This window comes from Muscardinus avellanarius, assembly GCF_963383645.1.
Source record: "Muscardinus avellanarius genome assembly, chromosome: 6".
Taxonomy (NCBI): domain Eukaryota; kingdom Metazoa; phylum Chordata; class Mammalia; order Rodentia; family Gliridae; genus Muscardinus; species Muscardinus avellanarius.
The window spans coordinates 27,589,303-27,613,622 of NC_137791.1; the positions used below are offsets into that span (position 1 = coordinate 27,589,303).

The 24,320-nt window shown below is 36.5% G+C and overlaps 1 protein-coding gene across 2 annotated transcripts in view; it reads left to right on the forward strand.

The window, feature by feature from the left end:
- Window positions 1–1,038: 1,038 nt before the first annotated feature.
- Window positions 1,039–24,320, forward strand: part of GUCY1A1 (guanylate cyclase 1 soluble subunit alpha 1) — a gene marked incomplete at both ends in the record, with an annotated part of 31,392 nt that continues 8,110 nt past the window's right edge. The window contains 6 exons of one of the 2 annotated variants that reach the window (XM_080697890.1): window positions 1,039–1,293; window positions 8,195–8,256; window positions 12,229–12,287; window positions 13,201–13,910; window positions 17,125–17,610; window positions 21,255–21,398. In XM_080697890.1, the coding sequence (XP_080554016.1) occupies window positions 1,039–1,293; window positions 8,195–8,256; window positions 12,229–12,287; window positions 13,201–13,910; window positions 17,125–17,610; window positions 21,255–21,398 (1,716 nt within the window). The remainder of the gene's footprint in view (window positions 1,294–8,194; window positions 8,257–12,228; window positions 12,288–13,200; window positions 13,911–17,124; window positions 17,611–21,254; window positions 21,399–24,320) is intronic. The other variant, XM_080697891.1, reaches the window with a different exon arrangement.

Genomic DNA, 24,320 nt, shown 5'->3' on the forward strand with positions numbered 1-24,320 from the left:
TCCTAAGTATTTTGTTGTTGTTGTTATTGTTGGATATCCTGAGTTAAAGTATTTTCTGGATTTCTTTCTCAGTATATTTATGGTTGGTATACAGAAAAGCTTCCTATTTTTTAAGATTGATTTTGTATCCAGACACCATGCTGAATTTGTTGATAAGCCTTTTGGTTGAATTTGTTGGATGTTTGAAGTATAGTATGCCATCTGAAAATGGTAAAAGTTTTAGTTCCTCTTTTCCTATTTTTTACTCTTTTGATTTCCTTTTCTTGATTTATTGCTCTGGCTAGAGTCTCAAGTACTATATTGAAAAGAAGTGGTGATAATGGACATCCTTGTCCTGGTTTTAGGGGGAATTCTTGCAGTTTTTCCCCATTTAATATGATGTTGGCTGTGGGCCTATTATCGATTGCCTTTATTATGTTGAGGTATGTTCCTTCTATTCTGATTCATTGTAGTGCCTTTAGCATAAATGGATGTTGGATTTTGTCAACTTCTTTTCAGCATTTATTAAAGTGATCATGTGATCTTTGTCTTCGGTTCTGTTTATATGATGAATTACATAAATTGATTTTCATGGTATATGATTTTCTTGATGTAGTTTTGAATGCATGTTGCTAGTATTTTTTAGCACATTTGCACCCAAGTTCATCAAAGATATAGGCTTGTTTTCCTTTCTTGAGCTGTCTTTATTTGGTTTTGGTATTACTGTGATGTTGGGTAAAAATTAAAATAAAATATTTCATTACTGTAGTGTACTGAAATGCGGACATATTAAAGTTATTGACCAGGTATTCTGTTAATTTTATAATGGCACTTCTATCAGATTTTTTACTTGAAAATGATATGTGACTGTATGGTTTGTTTTGGCACCTGCCTTTTTCTGTTTTCTAGTGTACAAAGTCACTCTTCTTTCTGTTCTGACTCTGCCCATAGACACCTTCATCGCCAGTGTCCTTGAATTAATAGTGGCTGCTGTTGGTGAGTTCCACGTAAAACATTAACTCCTCAAAAGGAAACCACAATAGAGCAAGAGCCAGCAACATGTTCTGCACTAAGCTCAAGGATCTCAAGATCACCGGGGAATGTCCCTTCTCCTTACTGGCCCCAGGCCAGGTTCCTAAAGAGCCAGGAGAGGAAGTAGCAGGGAGCTCTGAGGGCTGCACAGCAACTCTGCCTGTCTGTCAGGACCTTCCTGAGAAGAACGTACAAGGGAGTCTTCCACAAAGAAAGACCAGTAGAAGCCGAGTCTATCTTCATACTTTGGCAGAGAGTATTTGCAAACTAATTTTCCCAGAGGTAAGTGCTTGCCCTTTAGAGATCTTAATGGTATTTTGAAATTGTGTAAAAAGAAGTTTTTTCTAGAGAAAATGTTTAACATACTTCTTTACTATATTTTTTTAAAACATGAAAACAGGCCGGGCGTGGTGGTGCACGCTTGTAATCCCCGCGCTTGGGAGGCTGAGACAGGAGGATCTCACGGGTTCGAAGCCAGCCTCAACTACTTAGTGAGGCTCTCAGCAACTTAGTGAGACCCTGTTTCCAAATAAAATATAAAAAAGGTCTGGGAGTATAGCCCGGAGGTAGAAAGCCTCTGGATTCCACCCCCAGTACCACCAAAAAAAAAAAAAAAAAAAAAAATATATATATATATATATATATATATATATATATTCTTTTAAAATAATCATATTACAAATTGTGTTTAATATTAAAATGTTGAATATCTTGAAGTTTTTTCAAAAGTATCCTGAACTCTGATAGACATTATAATTTTGGGCAACTACTTAACTCCCCTTAGCCTCAGCTTCCACATTTATAAAATGGAGATAATGACACTACTTTCCTCCTACAGTTCAAATGTGAATTAAGCCAAGTCATCCATAGTACTTGCTGTATCATAAATTCTCAGTAGATGTTATGCCTTTTTAAAATTAAATTAAGTTACTTGTTTTAAATTAGCAGGTCATGGTAGCACACCCTTGAAATCCCAGCATTTGGGAGGCTAGGACCAGAGGATTGCGATTTGAGGACAGCCTCAGCTACTTAGCAAGACCCTTTGCAAATCAGCAAGACCCTGTTTTAAACAAAATATAAGAAGACTAAATTAAATTAAGTTACTTGTTATAAAATTAAATTACTTGCAAAATAATTTATTTTACTCTTCTAACTACAAAGAATTATACAAATATATCATATGTTCTTTGCCACTTTTCAGAAGTGAAAAAAAATCTTCATTTTATCACTGGTTCTGAATCTGAAGATTTGGCTCAAATCAGATTTGACACAATCACCCCTTTGGGCCAGAGTCACAAGCCTGTGATTGTCTATATATGCTTGTATATTATATATATTAATATATATAATATATATTAGTATATATAATATATAATATATGTTAATTATAAAAGCTAACATGGCATAACTCAGAGAAAGCATGGACGCTATACAACAATGTGTGTGTGTGTGTGTGTGTGTGTGTGTGTGTGTGTGTGTGTGTTAGTTCTCTGATTCTGCTTGATCAAGTCTGTTGAGGCTGTTTATTAACTTTCCAATTCAGTTAATATATTATTCCCCTCTAGTTAGTTTGGTTCTTTGTGATTTCCGTTTCTTTGCTGTTACTCATCATCTGTTCATGTAGTTCTCTTGACTTCATCTATGCTTTTTATAGGGTGATTATTTTTACTTTTACATCAGATAATCCATAGCTCCTTTTCCCATCAGGGTTGGTTATTCAAGATTTATTTTGTTCTTTGATTGAGTCATATTTCCCTGATTTTCTGTGTTTCCTATAGCTTTGCTTTGGTTTCGTTGCATTTGACGATGCATCCATATTGTGCACTTTCATATTGGAAGTGCCTTCACTAGTTGGCCCAGTTAGAGATTCTGGGAACCTCTAAAACCTTTTCTTTTTTTTTTTAATTTTATTTTATTGGTGCACTGTATTCATACATCATAGTGGGATACAAACTTTTGTAGACATACATGCACACATTGCCCAGTCAGTCCCCACCCGATCCCCACCCCATTCTCTCCCCATCCCTCCCTCCCATGCTTGGCTTAGTGGTTGACATCTAGTATTATAGCAGTATCCAAAATTAAAAATGATAATCTCACATAACAGTTTCCTTTGTCTGATGCCAAGCTTTTGATGATTTAAAGATAACATTTCAATATTTCTTTTTGCTTTCTTTCTTACCAGAGCATATATTTTCCTGTTTTTTTGGTGAAACTATCATATATTTATATATTTATTTTTCAGAAAAAAATCTATCCTAATATGGAATATGAATTCTAGATACCCAAAACGATCTTGAAGAAGAACAAAGCTAGCAGATATAAAACCTTTTCTATGAACGTATACATTCATTTCTCTTCCTCTCTCATGAAGAAGTCACAGGCTTTTGTGCTTTCTTCTATTTTTAAAGAAACATTGCCACTATTAAATGAACAGCCAGGATTAAATACCAAATATAAGTTATATTTTGCTTGTTCCTTATTTGTAATAATCTATATTATTTTTCATTGGACTCATAAAAGTAACCATTAAGATTTGACTACACTGTCATATAGTAGAGAGGAAAAGGCTAGGAATTCAAGTAGAAAAATGTATATTTGGCACTAGTGACTATCAGTTTTCTCCAATTGAGGTCATTTACCTCATGACCATATATGTCTTGATATTGAATACATTTGAAATGTGTACTAATTGATCTAAATTACTTCATCTACCATCCAAACATCTGTTTGTCTTCAATATATACTTCTGTTTTTCACTGATTCTTTTTAAATTGAGAGATTTAATGCTTAGTTTAGTTTCAGTCACGCCAATAATCCAAAAGAAGAGACTAAAAATAGCATTTGACATCATAGTTCTTATTTTAGATAATCAGATTTAAGTCTCCAAGAAGGTTTTCATAGGGGGTGGAAAGTATTAAAATTTATTATCCTTAGTGAATTTATAACAGAAGACATCAGTCCACAATAGAGAAATATTTGAGTATAAAAAGGTCTTCTTGATCATCTAAAGTAAATTATAAATTCTATTTAAAAAGAATTAAGTCACATAAAGTTAGAACACTTATTTAAAGTAAAAGAGATAACTGAAGTGATGGGAAACTCTCTGTATCCATTAATACTTTATTGTTCGTTTAGTATAATATTTTTGGTCATTATTTATAGATATTGCTCCCTAGGAATTCTTTAATTTTTTTTAGAATAATATCTAAGGAGCTTATAATGGTGTACTAGCCACAGTTGCAGCAAATCAGATCCAGTAACTGAATTGAATCAATGAAGTTAGATATACTTGCGTGAATTATAATGCCCCAAATCAAAGACCTGCTGAGAGAAGGATCTGAAGGAAATCATCAGATTCTAGATATGTTTCAGAATATTGAGTATCAAGGAGAAAAATAGTATTATAATTTATTTTTATGAATTAAAATATTCTTGGTCAATAAAAATATCAAAAATCTGGGTGAAATTAAAAAATAAACGGAAATAATGATTTATCCATATAATACATCCATCAAAATTCAGTGTGTTCATAGCAATATTCTTAAAATAGTAGGTATTCCTGAACTATTCTTGTATAGTGTACTTACAGCAGAAGTACTGGTTTTAACAAAGAGTACTTATCTATCCTTCATAAAGCCAAAAGTTAAATGCTCAGTAAACAGACACAAACTTGAGAGTAATACCTTACTGACTTTTAAGGACTAATGTGCCTTTTGTGAATAAAATTCCATGATCCACATTACTTCAAGATTCAAGGACTACAGCTATAATAGGGCCCATTTCCTCCAAAATTCAGTATAGATACTTGCCCAAATTTAAGGAAACTTGAATGTAGAACAACTAAAATTCTTACAGAAGACCAATACATAATATATATGTTGAATTCTAAGGAATGAGTTTTGAAGGGAATATTGGATTTAATCTTAAAACATCATATTAAAAACTAAAGTGTACCCAAAAAAGGTGATTTATCACTAATGTCATGATATCATGAAAGTACTGTGTATAATTAAGTTGTTTATATACGTGGTACTACTCATTTATACATACAAACTACTATATATATATACATATATATATGCATATATACATAAATCAATAGTTATAAAAATAAAAAAAATCAAAGTTAGAATCATTAGGATATAGACCAGTTCTACACTTGTTGAGTTTATGTCATGAATATTTGGGATGGCTATGTGTGGCAACTATCAACTAAAGTTGAGTTTTGCATATGGCTTTATTGTAGATTCATGACATCTCAGGGTCTAGATTCAAGCCATGTTGTAGAAGATATAGCCCTAAGGTAGGAAACTCTGTGGACCAGAAGCCTTTTCCACTAAATTTTTTGCTTGGAAACTTATGAGTTTTGTTTGTTTTTTTTTTTTTTTTGTGGATGTTGTTTTAAACTTTCCATTTTCCAGAGGAGATATCATCGAAGATGAAAGTAGATTCCCACAAAATACCATAAGCCCACAATAACATTAAAGTATTCTACTAGTGCTTCCCTAGGACTTTAGCATATTCTTTAGGAAGATGAGTTCTGATTCAAAATGGAAAGTCTGAAATATACTTGCTCTGCCAACCCCATCGAGAGTGGAAAGAAAAACCATCTCTCGTCATCATCTTATCATAACAACATATGTTAGTATAAAAGCACCAAAAAAAGACATTCCTGGTGGCATGAGAAGTCATGAGACACAAAGAAGGGTATTAGCTAAAGGGGCAAGAATATACCTGACAGTCTAATTGAAAACATAAAGAGGAAGACAGGAACACTGGGGAAGAGAAGGGAAAATTTTCCAGTGACAGAAAAGTTTTGGATTTTCTTTCCTCATAGCCCATCAAAAGTTCCTGATGAGGGACTGGGGATGTAGCTCACTGATAGAATAGTTACTAGCATGTGCTAGGCCCAGGCACAAGAAGAAAAAAAAAAAAGAGGTCCAAATCAAAGCAGCAACATATTTGTATATAGAAATTCATTATTAGCTTAATCTGAAAAAATAGCCTATATTTAACTATAATCCATTTCTGATCATTTTGTAGATTAAGCCTTGAAGGCTTCAAATAGCGGATGAAGGGAGTATCGTTCATTCAGTAAATTTATTGAATATCACATATGTGTAGGTACTATTCTCACTTCTGGAAATACAGGGGAGAACAAAACAGGCACTCCCTGCCCGATAGGAGCTTCTTTGTCAGTGTAAAAGACAGATAATTGGAAAAGAGTCAAATAGGAAAATAGTCAAATCCTATTAAGGAAAACTGAGAACTCATCCATAAAGGCAGAAGCCCTTATTTTACTGATGATCTTTTTACCCACACAAGTATGTTTTCAAGAATAAGCAGCTCACAGAAGCCCATGGTTTCATGGAATTTTATCTATGCTAGGACTCCTGCTAGTACTGCCAGATTAACTTTCTGCTTTTGAGAAATTTAGCTTTTTGAGAACACTGGCTGATATATCTTATTTATAGTTTCAACTGATGAACTGTGCATTTTTCTTTGCTTACAAGCTTGCAGACTAAGAAATACTTCTTTTTTTCATTTCTGAAGCTGCTTCTCACCTGCCAGGCCTCCTGCCACTTGCTGTCACATCACCTCCTGGGACCTGCCCAGAACTCACCCTTGACATGTCTCCTGCCAACCCTCCTTCATCCTAGAGCAGATGTTTTCCTCTCTCCAATCCAAAACAGTCAAATTTTTCTACATTGAAAATTTAAATTTCCTTTTATTTCCTTTAGTTACATTTTCTTTCAAAAGATATTAATTTTAAAGCTTTATATGCATGTTTAAAACTCAAAGTTCTCTTTATCACTCATTTCAGTGAAACACAATCTTGCTCTTATTTGTTGGACTTCATTGCCTTCTTTAACTAGTGGAGACTCTATGAGAGGTATAAATAGTTATTAAGGAAAAATGACTTCATAATACATAAAATACAGAAATACATAATACATAAAATAAAAAAATACATAAAATAAGAAATGTTCCTAGTTATGTGGCAACTCCCCAATTTGGAATATGGATAGCACTCATTACTTTCCTCTGAGTAAACTATAAAAGAACCATTGATGATATACACACACACACACACGGATATGTGTGACTTTTATATATGATGCAAAAACTGGCAACATTGTTTATCAGTGTTCTACTTCTATGTCTTAAAAATTGGTTGGAGATAAAAATGTTAAGAGAGCTGGGCATGGTGGTCCACGCTTGTAATCCCAGCGCTTGGGAGGATGAGACAGGAGGATCACGTGGGTTCAAAGCCGGCATCAGCTACTTAGTGAGACCCTGTTTCCAAATAAAATATAAAATAGGTCTGGGAGTATATCCCAGAGGTAGAAAAGCCCTTGGGTTCCACCCCCACTACTACCAAAAAATAAAAAAATGTTAAGAGAATCTAATGGCCAACAGTTATCAAGAATGAGAGCTTACATCACACAAATATCTTGCAAATTAGGAAAACTCATGAAATACAAAAACAGTAAAGCTCTCAGTATTTGGTTAGGAATATTCATTCAAAGAAAGGAAATCATCACTCGAGATTAAACTTGACATATTTTAAAGAAAGGATCAAGTGATTTTGGTGAGAGAATTTACTGCTTAAAGGATTGAAAACGAGATAGAGATGACTGATGTATTTTAGGCCATAATATATGAAACCTAAGTGTAAGTGTGCAGGTAAGGGCACTTACATAACAGGAGTGGTTGAATGCAGAGTTATAAAAGAAACAGGAATTTGCTGGCTGGGCATGCTGAGGCTGAAGTATTGGCAGGGCATGGGGGGGTGGGTTCTGACCCAGAGAGCGTGATGCTTCTGGACTCCTGTGTTATAGAAGACCTGTCATTACCAAACCAGAGTGCTCTGTTTGGATTCAGACTCAGCTTGATTGTCCCGTGGTTGTCAGTGAGATTATGACTAGGCAAAGCCTGTGGCCCCCATGTAACCAAACTCACTTTAGTTTGAGCTCATTATTTCTTCCCAAATTTGAAGAACACATAGAAAATCAAGCAGTTCCACATCTCAAAGTGGAACTCTAGTACACCTAATCGTTCAAGATATGATGTTTCCCCTTCTATGTAAGAACCTTCAAGATGAATTTTTTAAATCTACAGTGTTCAAATAAGTGATTATATAAGGAAATGTTTCAAACATTTTTTTTTAAATTTCCAGTTTGAACGGCTGAATGTTGCACTTCAGAGAACATTGGCAAAGCATAAAATAAAAGAAAGCAGGTAAGGTGAATTACTTTAGCTGTGTGAACCCCATTACTATCACTAATGTTACGAAGAATAGCCAAAACTTATTGAGTGTATCAACCTTAATTAGATTATTATAGTATGTCAGAAAATGGACTGTTTTAATTACTACTAATTTGAAAATATGTGCATTTGTTTCTTACATTTCATAGTTTACTAATCTTGGGTTCATGCAAAACATTTTGGATTTTACAACTGTTCAGGAAAAGGTAGAGCTGAAGTTTAAACTTTCAGAGCCCATCGTTTTTATGGTGCTACCAAATACTACTGCTTTTAACAAGCTACTATAAAGCCTATGTTTTTATACTAAGATGTATAAAATATTTAACAGGTAAGCCATTAATCCCCCAAAATCAGAACAGATTTCCTGTCTGAAGGACACTGTCAAAGGTCCCAGCAGGCACTCTCACCCCAACACACACATCACAGGTGTGGAAGTATGAAGGGTTACCAAGAAGAGGCACCCAGAGCATGGGCAAGAACACATTTATTAATCCTTAGGGGAGTTTTTCATGTTTCAGTATTTTCCTAACCAATTTGATAGTACTGGTAAATATCAGTTCTGTGTGTATGCAAAAGTGTGTGTGTTTGTGTGTGTGTATGTGTCTGTCTGTGTGTATTATTGTTTTAAAATACATACATATGTGTGTGTGTATTCTGTTTTAAACTTTTCCTTAAAATTGTATCTGATGAGACTGACGTAAAGTGACATTTTAAATCCACATTATATTTCTGTGATCTGACACAATAATGGCTGGTGGATGATTTGGTTGGCAGCCCTATTTCTAATTCCCTGAAATTTCTAGGATTATTTAATTTGTCAATAATAGAATAAATCCTTTAGTTCAAATTTGTAGACTCAAAAATTGCAATTTTGCAAACTAATGCCATCATTAAGGATATTGTATTAGCGCATTCATCTGTCTCCTACCCAGGAGTGGATAATCAGCCCTGTGGATTATCCAGGTTTAATTTTCTTTGCTGATTTGCTGGTCTCAGATTGCAGAAAGCAGGCCAAGCCAAGAAGGGGTCAGGAGCATCCAGGAGAGTGTGAATCTCTGTGGCTGACATAGCTTTGTTTGCACAGTGATATAAAAGCATTCCTCTGACCTTAATTCTCAGGCAAACTGATAAGATAGCCACAGGCCTTCTAGCTGGGCTACTGCGTCTATCTGCTTAAATTCTTGGCAGCCAGTTCACTGAAAATTTACTCTCAGGGTTTTGTGTTCTGAAATGTTCCTACAGCCACATTCAGATATCCATAGACCATGTGTTCCCAGAGGTGTATATTTTCTAAAACAATCTCACAATTTAAATAAACAATGATCATTTTATCTGGAAAATTTGAGCCCCTCCCTTAATCATTGGCTCGTCAGCTACTCTCTCCAATGGTCTCAGCTTACCAACTGGTGAATATACTTTAATCACTTTTTGTGCTGCTTGTTTACTTCTGGGACTTGAAAAATAAAACAAAAATCCCCCACATATTAAACAATAAATTGATCTTAAATGAAGGATGAGATCCCCATCCAACATTATGGTTTTTTGTTTGTTTGTTTGTTTTGTTTTGTTTTTGCTGTACTAGGGATGAAACCTAGGGGCATTCTACCTCTGAGCTACACCCCAGTTCTATTTTTTAGTCTTTTTATTTTTTGAAACAGGGTTTCACTAAGTTATGAAGAACCTCACTATGCACCTGAGGCTGTCTGCGATTCTCAATCCTCAGGTCTCAGGCTCCCGAATGCTAGGATTACAAGCATGTGCCACCATGCCTGGCTCCAGCATCATGTTTTTAAAGGAAAGTACAGTCACTCTGATATCTGTCTATGTCATATCTCTTCAAGTTGGCTGCTCCAGGACCTTTAGCTTCTTTTTTTTTTATGGAATCTATTGATCACAACAATGTGTGTTTGTGTGTGTGTGTGTGTGTGTGTGTGTGTGTGTGTGTGTGTGGTGCGTGCATGCATTTGTTGGTATACATGCAAGTTCTTATGTCTTGCTTGCAGGTGAGAGTAAGAATTTTTTAAAATATACTTTTATTGATGCATTGTAATTATGCATCATAATAAGGTTCAGAATGATAGAAACATATATACTCACAAGCTGTTAGTGTGCTTTCTGTGTGTTTCCCTTTGAATCCCGTGCTATTCTCTCCCCTTGCCCATGCATATTATTGATACTGGTATTGAAAATGTATATTTACACAGCATTATTTGAAAGAGAAACATGAGTTTGAATTGTACTATGTGCTGTTTGGACTAACTAACCTCTGCTGGCCTCTTGTATTTTGGGTGCTAGGAAATATCAGCACCCATGATGAAGAGATTTGCTGTTATTCTTTAGAAAAAATAGAATTTGCATAAATGAGAAAAAGCAAATCTAAAGACTGATTAATATAGACAAATATTTGAGTATCTCTGCATCCTAACTATAATATATAGTGATCCTCAGCCCACTTCAATAAAATACTTTACCTAGTATTTTAGATAGTTATAAGCAGAACGTTTATGTGTCAAAATAGTGGATTAAAGAGTTTTTCTTCTTGAAAATATTTCCTTCTGAAACTTCACATCTTGTACCATCTTTTATTTAGATTTTATTTAAAATTGTGAATGTAGCTTGGTGCCATGGTGCATGCTTATAATCTCAGCATTTGGGAGTCTGAGACCTGAGCATCATGATTCGTGGACAGCCTCAGCTACTTAGTGATGCCCTTGTAAACTCAGTAAGACCCTGTTTCAAAAATAAAAAAGACTTAAAAATAGGGCTGAGGGTGTAGCTCGGAGGTACAATGCCCCTGGGTTTCATCCTCAGTACCGCAAAATAATAAATAAATAAATAAATAAATAAATAAATAAATAAATAAATTGTGACTGCATGACTGTAAATTTGGTTAGCTCATAACTAATTGAGCCACAAGTAGAACCTTGGGTGTCTTTTAATATTATCTAGTAATTTAGCAAAATTTGGTGTAATTGGTTATCACTGCCAGAAATGATCAGAAAACAATTAGGCAAACACTAATCTACAAGTAGTCCAGTTGAAATTATTAAAATCTTCTATCAATCAAAATGTATACAGAATATTAGCATTGTGTGTCCTATAAAAGTGAATGCATTAGTTGATTAATAAGTAGACGTCTAGCTTGGCATGTTGGCCCTTGCCTATAACCCCAGTAGTTGAGAGACAGGAGGATTGCAAGTTCAAGGTCAACCTCAGCAATTTAGTAAGATACTTGGTAATTTACTGAGAGCCTGTTTCAAAATAAAAAAAAGAAAAAGAAATGGGGTATATCTTGGTTGTAGAATGCCCCTAGGTTTGATCTCCAGTAACCCCAAATAGATTTGTTACTAACTGTTTATATAAGACCAAGAATAATAATTTATTGTAATGATGTCTAAGTGACGCATATCAAGAGTCAAAATGTCAAAGTCGAAACATAATGTGTATATTTTCTTAAGAAAAAAAACCCCATCATATTTAGCAAAATATATCTGTAGATTTTTCTTCCTGGATGGATGATCAGAAAATCTTTAAAGATTTACAATATTCTTTTTCTTTCTTTGTGGTACAGGGATTGATTTTAGGGTTTTTCAGTGGTAGAATGAAAGTCTCTACCACTGAACTATATTCCCAATATATTCTTTTGAGCATTTATAGTTCTAGTTTCCTGCCAGGGCAGGTTCTCTTCCATGATATCCTATGTAAAGTGAACTTCAAAGGCAAATACATTTCATTAAAAATGTGGAGATACTCTATATAGTGTATATTTTGAACTTTTCCAACATTGTTTTAGATTGTATGTTTCATTGCTCTGTTCATGTTAAATTTAGAGTCAGTAATTGCTTCTACAAAACTGTCATCATTTCTGTAAATTATATATATTAATAATGTAAATATTTAGCATTCATTTATTGGTGTATAATTTAAGATACTGAATTTTTCCAGGAAATGTTTGGAAAGAGAAGACTTTGAAAAAATAATTGCTGACCAAGCAATTGCAACAGGTAATAGAATTGTTCAAGCATATGTAATTAAGAAGTAGAACCTGTAGCTGGGCGTGGTGGCGCAAGCTGGTAATCCCCGCGCTTGGAAGGCGGAGACAGGAGGTTCGAAGCTAGCCACGTGCGCTGGCTGAGGAAACCCTGTTTCCAAATAAAAATATAAAATAGGTCTGGGAGTATAGCTTGGAGGTAGAAAAAGAAGAACCTGTAGAACCAGTGTTTTTTTCAAAAACTTATTTATTTGTTAGTAAACCCCAGTATGAAATATTGTGTTGATATAAAAAGCATACCATATATTTTTGTCTGATTTCAAACATTTCCCCTTTTTATCATTTATTTACTGAGAAGTAGATAAGGCTGGATGAGAAGCTGACTTATAGACATTCACAGGCTTTGGTCTTCAACTCAAGTGTTCCTAATTTATACATGAAAAATTTTGCCCAATGAGGTAAAATAAAGAATGTTTTTAAAGGTTGAAAGCGATCATGGGAAAAAGACTTATCAGCGTTCCCACATTAATAATTAGCTTGAGGTAAAAATAGATGAGGGACTTTGTTGTACTGCCTTTTCAAAGTTTGAATACATGGAACAAGAGGTTACATCTTTCTAAAGGTACAATTTAAGAATTATAATAATAACAATTAATCTATATTCAGGCCTTCCTAGGAACCAGATACTATCCTAAATATAATCTCCACATATCACAATAAATGCCTTAAAGAGGCCAGTATCATTTTTCTTACATTACAGGTGAGAAAATGAGGTATACAGAGTATGATTTTGTTTTGGAACTCTCATTATAAGATATAAGGGGCACTAAATAAGCAGATTAAACAAAGTTGAAAATAGAAGTACCAGAAGGGCTCTACCAAGTGGACTAATTTGACATGACAGAAAATGTAATCTCTGTTTCCAGGAATTCCAGCAGAGATCATCAAAGAGTCTCTTGGTGAAGAGCTTTTTAAAATATGCTATGAGGAAGATGAGCACATCCTTGGCGTGGTCGGAGGCACCCTTAAAGACTTTTTAAACAGCTTCAGCACCCTTCTGAAGCAGAGCAGCCACTGCCAAGAAGCGGAAAAGAGAGGCAGGCTTGAAGATGCCTCCATCCTCTGTCTGGATAAGGATCATGATTTCTTGAATGTTTACTATTTCTTTCCTAAGAAAATCACATCTCTGATTCTTCCTGGCATTATTAAGGCAGCAGCTCACGTTTTGTATGAAACCGAAGTGGAGGTGTCCCTCATGCCTCCCTGCCTCCCTAGTGACCACACAGAATTTGTCAACCAGCCCTACTTGTTATACTCAGTTCATGTGAAAAGCACCAGGCCATCCCTGTCACCAGGCAAACCTCAGTCCTCACTGGTGATCCCCGCATCCCTCTTCTGCAAGACATTCCCATTCCATTTCATGTTTGACAAAGACCTGACCATCCTGCAGCTGGGCAATGGCATTCGCAGGCTGATGAACAGGAGGGATTTTCAAGGAAAGCCGAGTTTCGAAGAGTACTTTGAAATTCTGTCTCCTAAAATCAATCAGACCTTCAGCGGGATCATGACAATGTTGAACATGCAATTTGTCATCCGAGTGAGGAGGTGGGACAACTCTGTGAAGAAGTCTTCCAGGGTAAGGAAAGCAACACAATACCTTTCATCTCAAATAATGTATGTCACACTTAAGGATCGGAAACCAAAGGGTAAAAATGCAAAAATCACTTTAGTTGCTTTGATAACATATTTAAGCCAAAAAGACTTAAAGATTAAGGTAATAATAAATTTATAATTGTTTCTGCATTTATTTCCTTGCTTATTTGATAAATTACTTCTCAAATATTTATTGAATGTAGCCTGCATTTTTTAATTCTTATGGAGTATAACTAAATTAGATAAATGTTTATAAAACTTGTTTTAGTTATTATCAAATACCCAACTTAGTTTAAATACTAAAAAGTACTGTTTTGCAATAAAAAGAAACACTATTATGGTAGGAAGCAACTTAGTGCATTTTTATTTTTATTTATTTAATTAGTTGTAGTACTGAGATCAAACCCAGGGCCTCACCCATGATAGCCAAGAGCTCTACCACTGAGCTACACCCCCAGCCACTAAGTGAACTTTTAATCAATACTTAATAGACATAGGAAAATAATTTGTTAACTTAATTGCTAGAGAATTTGTGTGGGGTTCATGTCTTATCCTCTTATAGTAGAGAACGTTGGTAATTTCTAGTCTCAGAAAGCAAAGCATCCTAGCTCATAGTCCATAGTGCAAAAAAAGCTGAGAAGAAACAGACATGTATAACCCCAGGAGAAGCACCCCCAGCAGGAAAATGGATTTAATATTTATTATTTATAATAAAGTCATATATCTAGATGTTTTTAAAATTGCTAATATTTAAAGATGTTCATTGCAGCAAAATATCAAGAATATTAATTATATACAATTCATTCATAGCAAAATATACTATTTTGCAACTACTTTTGTTTTGTTCCTCATTCTCACTGCTGTGACCCAGTAACCGCGACCACACACAACTTAAAGGAAAGAAGATTTTATTTGCTCATAGTATTTGTTAAATTTAGATGTTCCGTCTATGCCAGGCCAGGTCTGCAAAGCCAAGGGCATGATGACAAGCAGGAGAAAGAGAGAGAGAGAAAAAGGGCTCTGCTCTCACATCAAGGAGACCTGAAGCCTTGGAGAGAGAGCAAACAAGCAAGGGGTTTGAAGGGCAAAAAGCATAGTCCTTAAGTCCACACCCATGCCGACCCCCTCCACCTAGATTGCCAACAATAAGTCCATGAGACGGGATCTACTTATTGATGAGATTGCAAACCTGTGACTTAATTATGTAAACTCTGACTATTAATACATGAGCTCTTCAGGGGACATCCTATTTCTCACTATAACAGTCACAAAATGGCCTGCTTTTGGTCATCTGTCCATGTTGTTAGATGTATATTGGTTTTACTCTTTTGGAGCCTATATAGTGTTTCATTGCATGATTGTGTTCTCCTTTATTTAACCATTCTTCTATTAAAAAACATTCGATGTTTTCTTTGACTCTTTGCTGCAGTGAACACACAACTAGTCCATATTTATCCACACATGTGCAAGAAATCTTCTGTGGTCTAGATTGACCACCTGAAGTCCAATTCTTTTGAGGCTTCCTGGGTCTTTTTTTGTTGTTGTTGTGGTACTGAGGGTGGAACCTAGGAGCTGTCTACCTCTGGGCTATACTCCCAGACCTATTTTTTATATTTTATTTGGAGACAGGGTCTCACTAAGTTGCTGAGATCCTCACTTAGTAGCTGAGGCTGGCTTCGAGCTTGTGTGATTCTCCTGTCTCAGCCTCCCAAGCACGGGGATTACAAGCATGTGCCACCATGCCCGGCTTCCTGGGTCTTTTTTATTTTGGTGGTAGTACTGGGGTTTCTGGAATCCCTTCTACCTCTGGGCTAAACTCCCATAGACCTATTTTTTATATTTTTATTTGGAAACAGGGTCTCCTAAACCAGCGCGCGGCTGGCTTTGAACCTGTGCTACCCTCCTGTCTTTGCCTTCCAAGCATGGGGATTACAAGTGTGCACCACCACACCCGGCCTCCTGGGTCTTTTTTGCTGACATGTTTGATATTTTGCTTATGCCTTGGAGGGCAGCATTGGTCATGTGCTTAAGGCAAATTTTCTATAAGGATATTGCCTCTGTGTTAAGATCAGTGGACTCACACTGACTCTCTCTAAAATAATGACTTCCAAAAGATATATTTGTGTGGCAACTTGTGACCAGAAAAAAAAGTTAGGACAAAAATCTTACCTTGGAAGCTTTTTCAACTTCCATTCCTTACAGATGGAATAAGTAAATGGCTTATGGACAAAAAGAAGCAGAGAAGATGTTAAAACAGCAGAAGACAAAACTAAAGAGAGGAGAGACACAGAGAGAGAGAGAGAGAGGCAGAGGGAGAGAGGAAAAGGAAGAAGATAGGAAAGATGACTGTCTTCATGAACACCAAAATTATACAAAAAAGACACAACTAGAGATTAACCAAATTAAAATATCAAAAGAGTATGGTAGCAAAAGCATCAACATAATGCTTACTGCGAAAGCCTTGAAGCAGGGATGTTTTGTATTTTTCGTTGCAAATTAGGATTTCTATGTATATATTCTCAAATATATTCTTCAAATGTCTGCATGTCTTTTATTTATTTATTTATTTATTTATTTATTTATTTATTTATTTATTTATTTTTGGTGGTACTGGTGTTCCTGGAAGCCCTTCTACCTCTGGGCTACGCTCCCAGACCTATTTTTATACGTTTTTATTTGGAAACAGGGTCTCTTAAACCAGCGCGGCTGGCTTCGAACCTGCGCGATCCTCCTGTCTCCGTCTCCCAAGTGTGGGGATTACATGCGTGCGCCACCATGCCCGGCTTCTGCATGTGTTTTAAAACTCATAGTAAATTGATGGGGAATGGAAACACATGTCTGTAATCCCAGTGCTTGGGAGGCAGAGATGGGAAAATCAAAGATTTGAGGCCAGCCTCAGCAATTTAGTGAGACCTCTGCAACTTAGATAAATCCTGTTTCAAAATTAAAACAAAAGCTATTAGGGGTATTTCAGAGGTAGAATATCCTGAGTTTAATCTTCAGTATTAAAAATAAATAAATAATAGTAGAACTTATAGCAAATTAGAACTGTTAGCATTTTGTTCTTTTATAGCAGGTAGAAAAAACAGGGCTTAAACAACAGGGATTATCACTGTATCTACTTTCTCCCCTTTTGTCTCAGAAAGGCATTGAAAACTTGAATAAACCATAGCAATTGGTTCTCCTCTGCTTTGCAGGTTATGGATCTCAAAGGCCAAATGATTTATATCGTTGAATCCAGTGCAATTTTGTTCTTGGGGTCACCCTGTGTGGATAGATTGGAAGATTTTACAGGAAGAGGGCTCTACCTGTCAGACATCCCGATTCACAATGCGCTGAGGGATGTGGTCCTGATAGGGGAGCAAGCTCGAGCCCAAGACGGCCTGAAGAAAAGGCTGGGGAAGCTGAAAGCCACGCTCGAGCAAGCCCACCAAGCCCTGGAGGAGGAGAAGAAAAAGACAGTAGACCTTCTGTGCTCCATATTCCCCAGCGAGGTAGCTCAGCAGCTGTGGCAAGGGCAGGTGGTGCAGGCCAAGAAGTTCAATAATGTCACCATGCTCTTCTCGGACATCGTGGGGTTCACTGCCATCTGCTCCCAGTGCTCACCCCTGCAGGTCATCACCATGCTCAACGCACTCTACACTCGCTTTGACCAGCAGTGTGGAGAGCTGGATGTCTACAAGGTAGGGGTGGAACCAGGCGATGGCCATTTTTATGTACAAGTCACCCTGGAGAAAGCTTTGTGCCTTTCTGAACTATAATGCAAGTGGAAGGCTTTCTCTGCATATAGGGTCACCAGGCTATATCCTGGGAGCATGCTTTGTGTATCAATTATGTGGGTGTTCCCCAGCCAGAAATAGCTTCGATTCTGCTCAGAGACAGAGATAATTGTTGCAGGAAAGGACTGCCTCATTGTCTTCTCAAAGAATGAGCACAGAATGGAAGGAGGGCAGGCTGAATGGGAGACTTGTGCAAAGGTGGCATTCAGCAGTAAAGGGGCCAACCACTTCACTGTGGAAACTGAGTGGAATTATTAAGCACGAGATAATTCCAGACATGACTCATAGGGAAACTTTATCCCTTGTGTATTTAAAAAAGTAAAGAAACATGAGGATTATAAAAATTGTTATAAAATTGGTTCATTTAATCTAGAGTTTACATGACACTTTTCAGAGCCAGTTTATGGAAATCAAAATCACTTATTTAAGGCATTTTTGCAGGTTGGCCCAGTGAAGAGATATTCTAGTGAGACCCTTTTTTGAATCTAGTTCTCTACCTTACTTCAGCTGTAAACGGAGCAAGTGAAATGACCGTTTTGTTATCTAAAACCTGGGAAGCAATATCCCCTGACAGAGTTCATGTTTATGAATAACAGCAGGCTAGGTAGGTCACATAAAGTCAGTGAGCAGGATTGTTGTCAATTTACGATAGACGATTTGTTTCAGGCATTGAGGGTTTATTGGGTGGGTGTGGTCAGACAGGCTTCACTCTAAGCCCTGAGGGCACAACACTGTCTCTGACACTTATAAGCTTATTTTTTTAAATATAACTATCCTTAGAAATAGAACTAAGAAAAAAAATTATTTTTTGCCTTATTTTTTAAGAATTAACTTTTTACTGATTTAAATGATTCTGTTTGAAATTGTGAATGTGGTTCAGTGGTAGAGCATTTGCCTAGCATATGCAAGGCCCAAGGTTTTATCCCCAGAATAAAAAAAAAAATAAAAGTAAATAAAATTATTTTTGCCTTGCTTTGTATAATGGCATTAAGAAAAAATACACTCAACTAATTTCAGACTCAAGTCATCTGCTTAATTTGCCACATAATCTGCCATCTCACGGTTTATCTGAACATGAAAATAAATTATTGAGAAGGAAATAAATATTTATGGCAATATACAAACCTTGTCTTGTTTCATTCGAGATGCTTGGAGCAAAAACTTCCTTTTTGAAATTTCTAACAGGAAATTCCAGAGAGAGCTATGATTCCCTTGTGGATTAAAGAAAGAACAACAAAAAAGAAGTCTCTGCATAATTACAGATAAAATAATTGGCTTCCGTTAGGTTAAGTTTGATGTCCTCTTGTGGCATTTACTGTTTGCAGTCATCTTCTGTCTTCTCTCAGCACTGTGAGAAAGTCTTACTCCCCACTGCAACCAGCTATGATTGCTGCCAGGAGAAGTAACACTCTTCCACGTTCAGTGACACCTATCAAGGGTACAAGGGAAGGTGTCCAAGTTCCCTATCAAGTATTTTTCCTTCCCACAAAGACAGCTGCCATAAAGTTCCCTGATTTATCCCACTGCAGCTGGAGGTAGAGCGTAAACCACCATCTCTCCTAGTCCTCAAAGTCCCTTTCCATTCATTTCTGATTTGTCATGGAAATAGCTAGCAAGAGCTGAAAGTAAAGGAGGTCAGGTCTTAGCCATGAACTAAATTTAACATAAACAACGTGTGTAACCACATGCTGACCTATGAGTGCAAAGACTTTGAAGAAAGAGTCAGTTTTATTTATTCTGGGACCTGATTGTACCAGGGCTTTATATAATTTCACTTTCTGTCTTTAACTCTTTTGATTATTGCCCTGTGTATTCTGTATTACCTTATCAACTGTGATAGCAAATTTTGACTGGTTCTTCAGTGTTTACAGCATGATTGAGCAGCAGATTTGGAGGAGGACACAAGCCCAGTGAAAGGATTCATGAGTGGGGAAAGGGAAAGAGGAGCAGAGCTAACTAATGCAGATTCTTGACTGACAGAATGCTGCCTAATTCTGCCCAAGTATATATAAAATGCTACAAGGGCAGAGAAAGTGGGCTCCTAACCACAAGTAGAGGTAGGTAGGGTCAAGTCTCCTAAGTAGTATATGTATTGAGGACCTCTAATATATTAGACATTATGAGGAGCACTTCCATTTTCATTACTGAGGAAGAGCTTATGGAGGCAAGCTGTCTGTTTCTTCTTTTCTGGGCACTGGGGATACAGGAACAAATACAATAGACAACTCAGAGAGCTTACATCCTACAGAAGGAAAGAAAGGCAAAACGTAAATGAGGACATAAATACTATTCCATTTGGTATAATGATTTGGAGGGTAAACAACACAGGTTAAGAGGGAAAAGAACTGCTGAGAACAAGCAAACTTAACAGAGGGTAGTTAGAATAGGCCTTTCTAATGAGGTGATGTTTTATCAGGGACTGAAGGAAACGCGGGGCAAGCCAATGGTTATCTGCAAAGAGTTTGTTCCAGGAGAAGGAATAGAAAGTTGGAGCATTTTGAGTATGTTTGAGAGATAATAGGCCACTGACATTCTAACAATCTGAGCAAGAAGCAGAATTAAAAGATAGAGATTAACAGAAATGCAAAGTTAGAACAACTTTGGAGCCATTAGAAGGGCATTTGCATTTTCCCAAATGAGTGGGAAATGGCTGAAGGTTTGTCCCTCCTCACTGCTTACTTTTGTTCTTTTCACCTTTATAATTTCATAAAGAGGGTTTTGATGAGGGGAATAAGATGATCTAAGAAGTTGCAATCAATATTTAGAGAAGAAGAGTCCAGGTACTGGGATTAGAGGAATTATTTATGGGTTTAAGTTAATATTTAGCTTGCTGTGGCCAGCATCACAGACCAGTAATAAATGGCCAGTAATAACAACGATACGATGATGATCAGACTTGGAATTTATATGACATTTTGATTTTTAGTAGCCTGCTAAGCATTATTGTTTTTTATCTCCTGGTTTGATATCTGGTTTCTATCCTTTGTGATTAATATATACATACACACTAAATAAGTGCTCTAAGATCCCCAAATATCATTTAGAAAAACTTTTACTCAAGGCTATGAACATCTTAGCTTTACATTATACATTTTTACTGCATTCATATGACATTTATTGAGGAGTAACATCATGCCAAACACTATTTACCATGGGGAAGATTAAAATGAGTAACTGATCCCAATAGCTTAAGTAATTTATTAGAAATACAATATACATAATTCGTTTCTACAAAATCTACCTTACATGGCTGAAAAAATTGGTTAAATGACATGGTAAGTTAGTGGAAGTCTGGAGTGGGAGCTGGCTGACAGTGTGAACACGGGATTGTGTTGCCTTTCAATGCAATGCCCTGGTGCAAGAGGTACATACACCCTGTGAATTTCCTGAAAGGGAACCTACTTCTTAGAGTAATCTGATTTACCCTTTTTCTTCATCAGACCTGAGCACGTAAATGTACTAGATTATTCTTGAGTTCTACTGTGTGGTGTATATAGTGAATAATCCTGGGCTTTTAAAATATACTATGCAAAATGCATTATATTTAGGTGGAGACCATTGGCGATGCATATTGTGTAGCTGGAGGACTACACAGAGAGAGTGATACCCATGCTGTTCAGATAGCCCTGATGGCTCTGAAGATGATGGAGCTCTCTGATGAAGTCATGTCTCCCCATGGAGAACCTATCAAGGTAAGAGATGACATAGGGTCCTTTAGATGTCATGCAAGAAAATGCTTATATTTGTGTGTATATTGATCTGAGTGTAGTTGCAGAAAGAAAAATTTTCTCCAAATTATTTAAGAAAAACAAAATGTATTATAGGCAATTAAATGTCTTACAGGATCATTGAGACGACTGGAGATTCCATTTATAAGTTGAGTTTTTAAAACCAAATGGCTCTCAAAGACACACTTGAGATTGCTCTTTCTATGATCTAGGGGCTGACTCTCATGTTCAGAAAATTCCTGTCTCTACTGCTAGCCACAGGGCAAAAGTCATGTTCTATAGTTTGAACCAGTAAGATGTAAATCCTACATCATCAACATCACAGATGTGGGGTGGAAAATGGACTCTCTGCTAAGTATTCCATAGAAAATCCAAAGGCTTCCATAACTGTGCTTGCATGTAGAAACAAAAGAAATGCAGTTAAAATGGGAACCTTGCCTTCTAGACCTCATGCAGATGCATCTGATTCACCAACTCAAATGCATCTGGAAGCTGCAGGGCAGTTTGGAAAATACAATTTTACGTTTTCCAGCCCCTACAGAAGAGGGCATTACATTCAAATAGATGTTAACCACAAATATATCAATATTTTCCAAGCCATATAAATTTTCAAAAAATTTTGATAAGGCTGATCCCAGAATAGTGTCTTATTATAGATAAGACAAGAAAATTAGCATGCTAGGCATTAGTTTAATGGATTGAACATAAGTGAATCATGTTTGTTTTTCCATTAAAATGAATCTGCCACTTACTTTTTATGAAACAGTCTTCAATTAGTGGCCTTTACAAATGACCCCCCTAAAGTAATATATAATTCCATCTGGTGTGCTATGAAATCTAAAAAGATAGAAAGAAAAAATATATAAAAATATATAATTAGAGCTTTAGAGATTTATCCTTAGCTTTCCTTGACCTTAACAAAAGCCAACTGTCCAAGCCTTTTCAACTATCCCCTCCCATTTTAATAGTATAAAATCGCAAGCATTTTATCATGCATTGAGTCTGTTACCAGGAATTCAAATAGGGTATAGGAGGGCTACTGTATCTTTGCTTCACGGTACTTGAAACCTCAGCTTGAGTACTTAAGCAGTTGAAAAGACTTGAAATAGGATCCCACCACTTGCCACAGGAGGATCCATTCCAAGATGGTGCTTCAATTTCCTGCCTGGCTCCTTGGTGAGGATAATGTCAAGTCTGGGCTCCATATATTCACACTTCTTACGTAGTGGCTTGTGGCCCAGTCACAAGATGGATGGAAGCTGTGTGGCCTTTTCTAACCTAGCCTTGGACGACACTCAGGAACACTTTCCATTTATTCTATTGGTCAGTGCATTCATAAATGACTCAGAGGAGAGTGGGCTTAGGCCCCATGTCTCAGTAAGAGTGTGTAATAATTTGCAGCTGTGTTTTAAAATCATAATGACATCTAATATTTCTAGACATAATTTGCATAATTGCATTCTTAGAGGCATATGCATTTCTTTCTAAGTTTTTATGAGAGGTCTTAGGCATTCAATATTGAAATTTTCAGACTATTAAAAATAAGACTAGTCATTTTCACATAAATTATGTAATGCTTAAGACATGCATGTTTGGGGATGGGAATAATGACAATTTTTATTTGTATAAATATGTGTTTTATGGTTGGAAGAAGTATTTATAGATAGCTTTAAAAATAGTTACCTGGGCAGCCAGGCATAGTGGTGAATACTTGTAATCCTAGTACTTGGGAGGCTGAAATAGGAGGATCATGGTTCACAGCCAGCCCCAGCTACTTAGTGAGACCCTCACAACTCAGTGAGACCCTGTTTTAAAATAAAGAATAAAAAATCTGCCTGGGGGTGTAGCTCAGAGGTAGAATGGCCCTGGGCACAATCCCCAACACTGCACACAGAAAATAGTTACCTGGATAATAACAGATTTGCTTTGCTAATCTGTAAAGTCAGGCTTTAAACATATCTTTTTATATATACTCATTGACAGTCCTAGGAAATATCTGGTGATGTTAGTTGTGTGTGAAACACCACACAAGAAAAATAGGAAGCATTTTTAGTAGGAAAAGAACATGTACGTGTATCGCTGGGAAGCACATCTGACTTAAATGTTACTTCATTTAATCCTTTTAAGAATAGTATGAAGAGTAAGCCTCAATCACTGATGGACAGGAATAGTCAGGACTTTTTTTTTTTTTTTTTTGCAGTACTGGGGATGGAGCCCAGGGGCATTCTACCTCTGAGATACACTCTCAGCCCTATTTTTTATTCTTTATTTTGAAACAGGGCCTCACTGAGTTGCAAAGGGCCTCACTAAATAGCTGAGACTGTCCTTTAACCGCAATCCTCCTGTCTCAGCTTCCCAAATTTTGGAATTACAAGCATGTGCTACCAGGCCTGGCCTTGTCAAGACATTTTTTAATCAGATTTTGGAGTCATCTCTATTCAGTTTCAGAGTCCAGGCTCCTTCTACTTCTTACCCAGCTACCTCATGAAATGAAGTTGAAGTGGAAGAAAAAAACTATTTCTTCCTCTGCTTTTCTCTAACATGTCCCAAGTGCCAACTATTCATCTGCTCACTTCTTCCCGATGTCCTGACTAGCACACACCCATGCGGGCTTAGAGAAGTGCAAGAATACTGGAGATTGCAACCAGAGAGCTGAATGTCACGGGAGACTCAGCAAGTAGTAGTGAACATGGAAACAAACCTCTGCTTCTCCTTCTTTCCTATTCCCAGCAGCCTAGGATGAGAAACGAGCTCAAAGTGGTCCCAGATAGAAGACTGCCTGCAGCTGCCCGTTGAAGTTTTTATAGGGAGACAGAATTCTCTTCCATTATTTCACATAGAAATTTGTTTCCAATGAAAAGATACACAGTCAGGACATAATGTGTA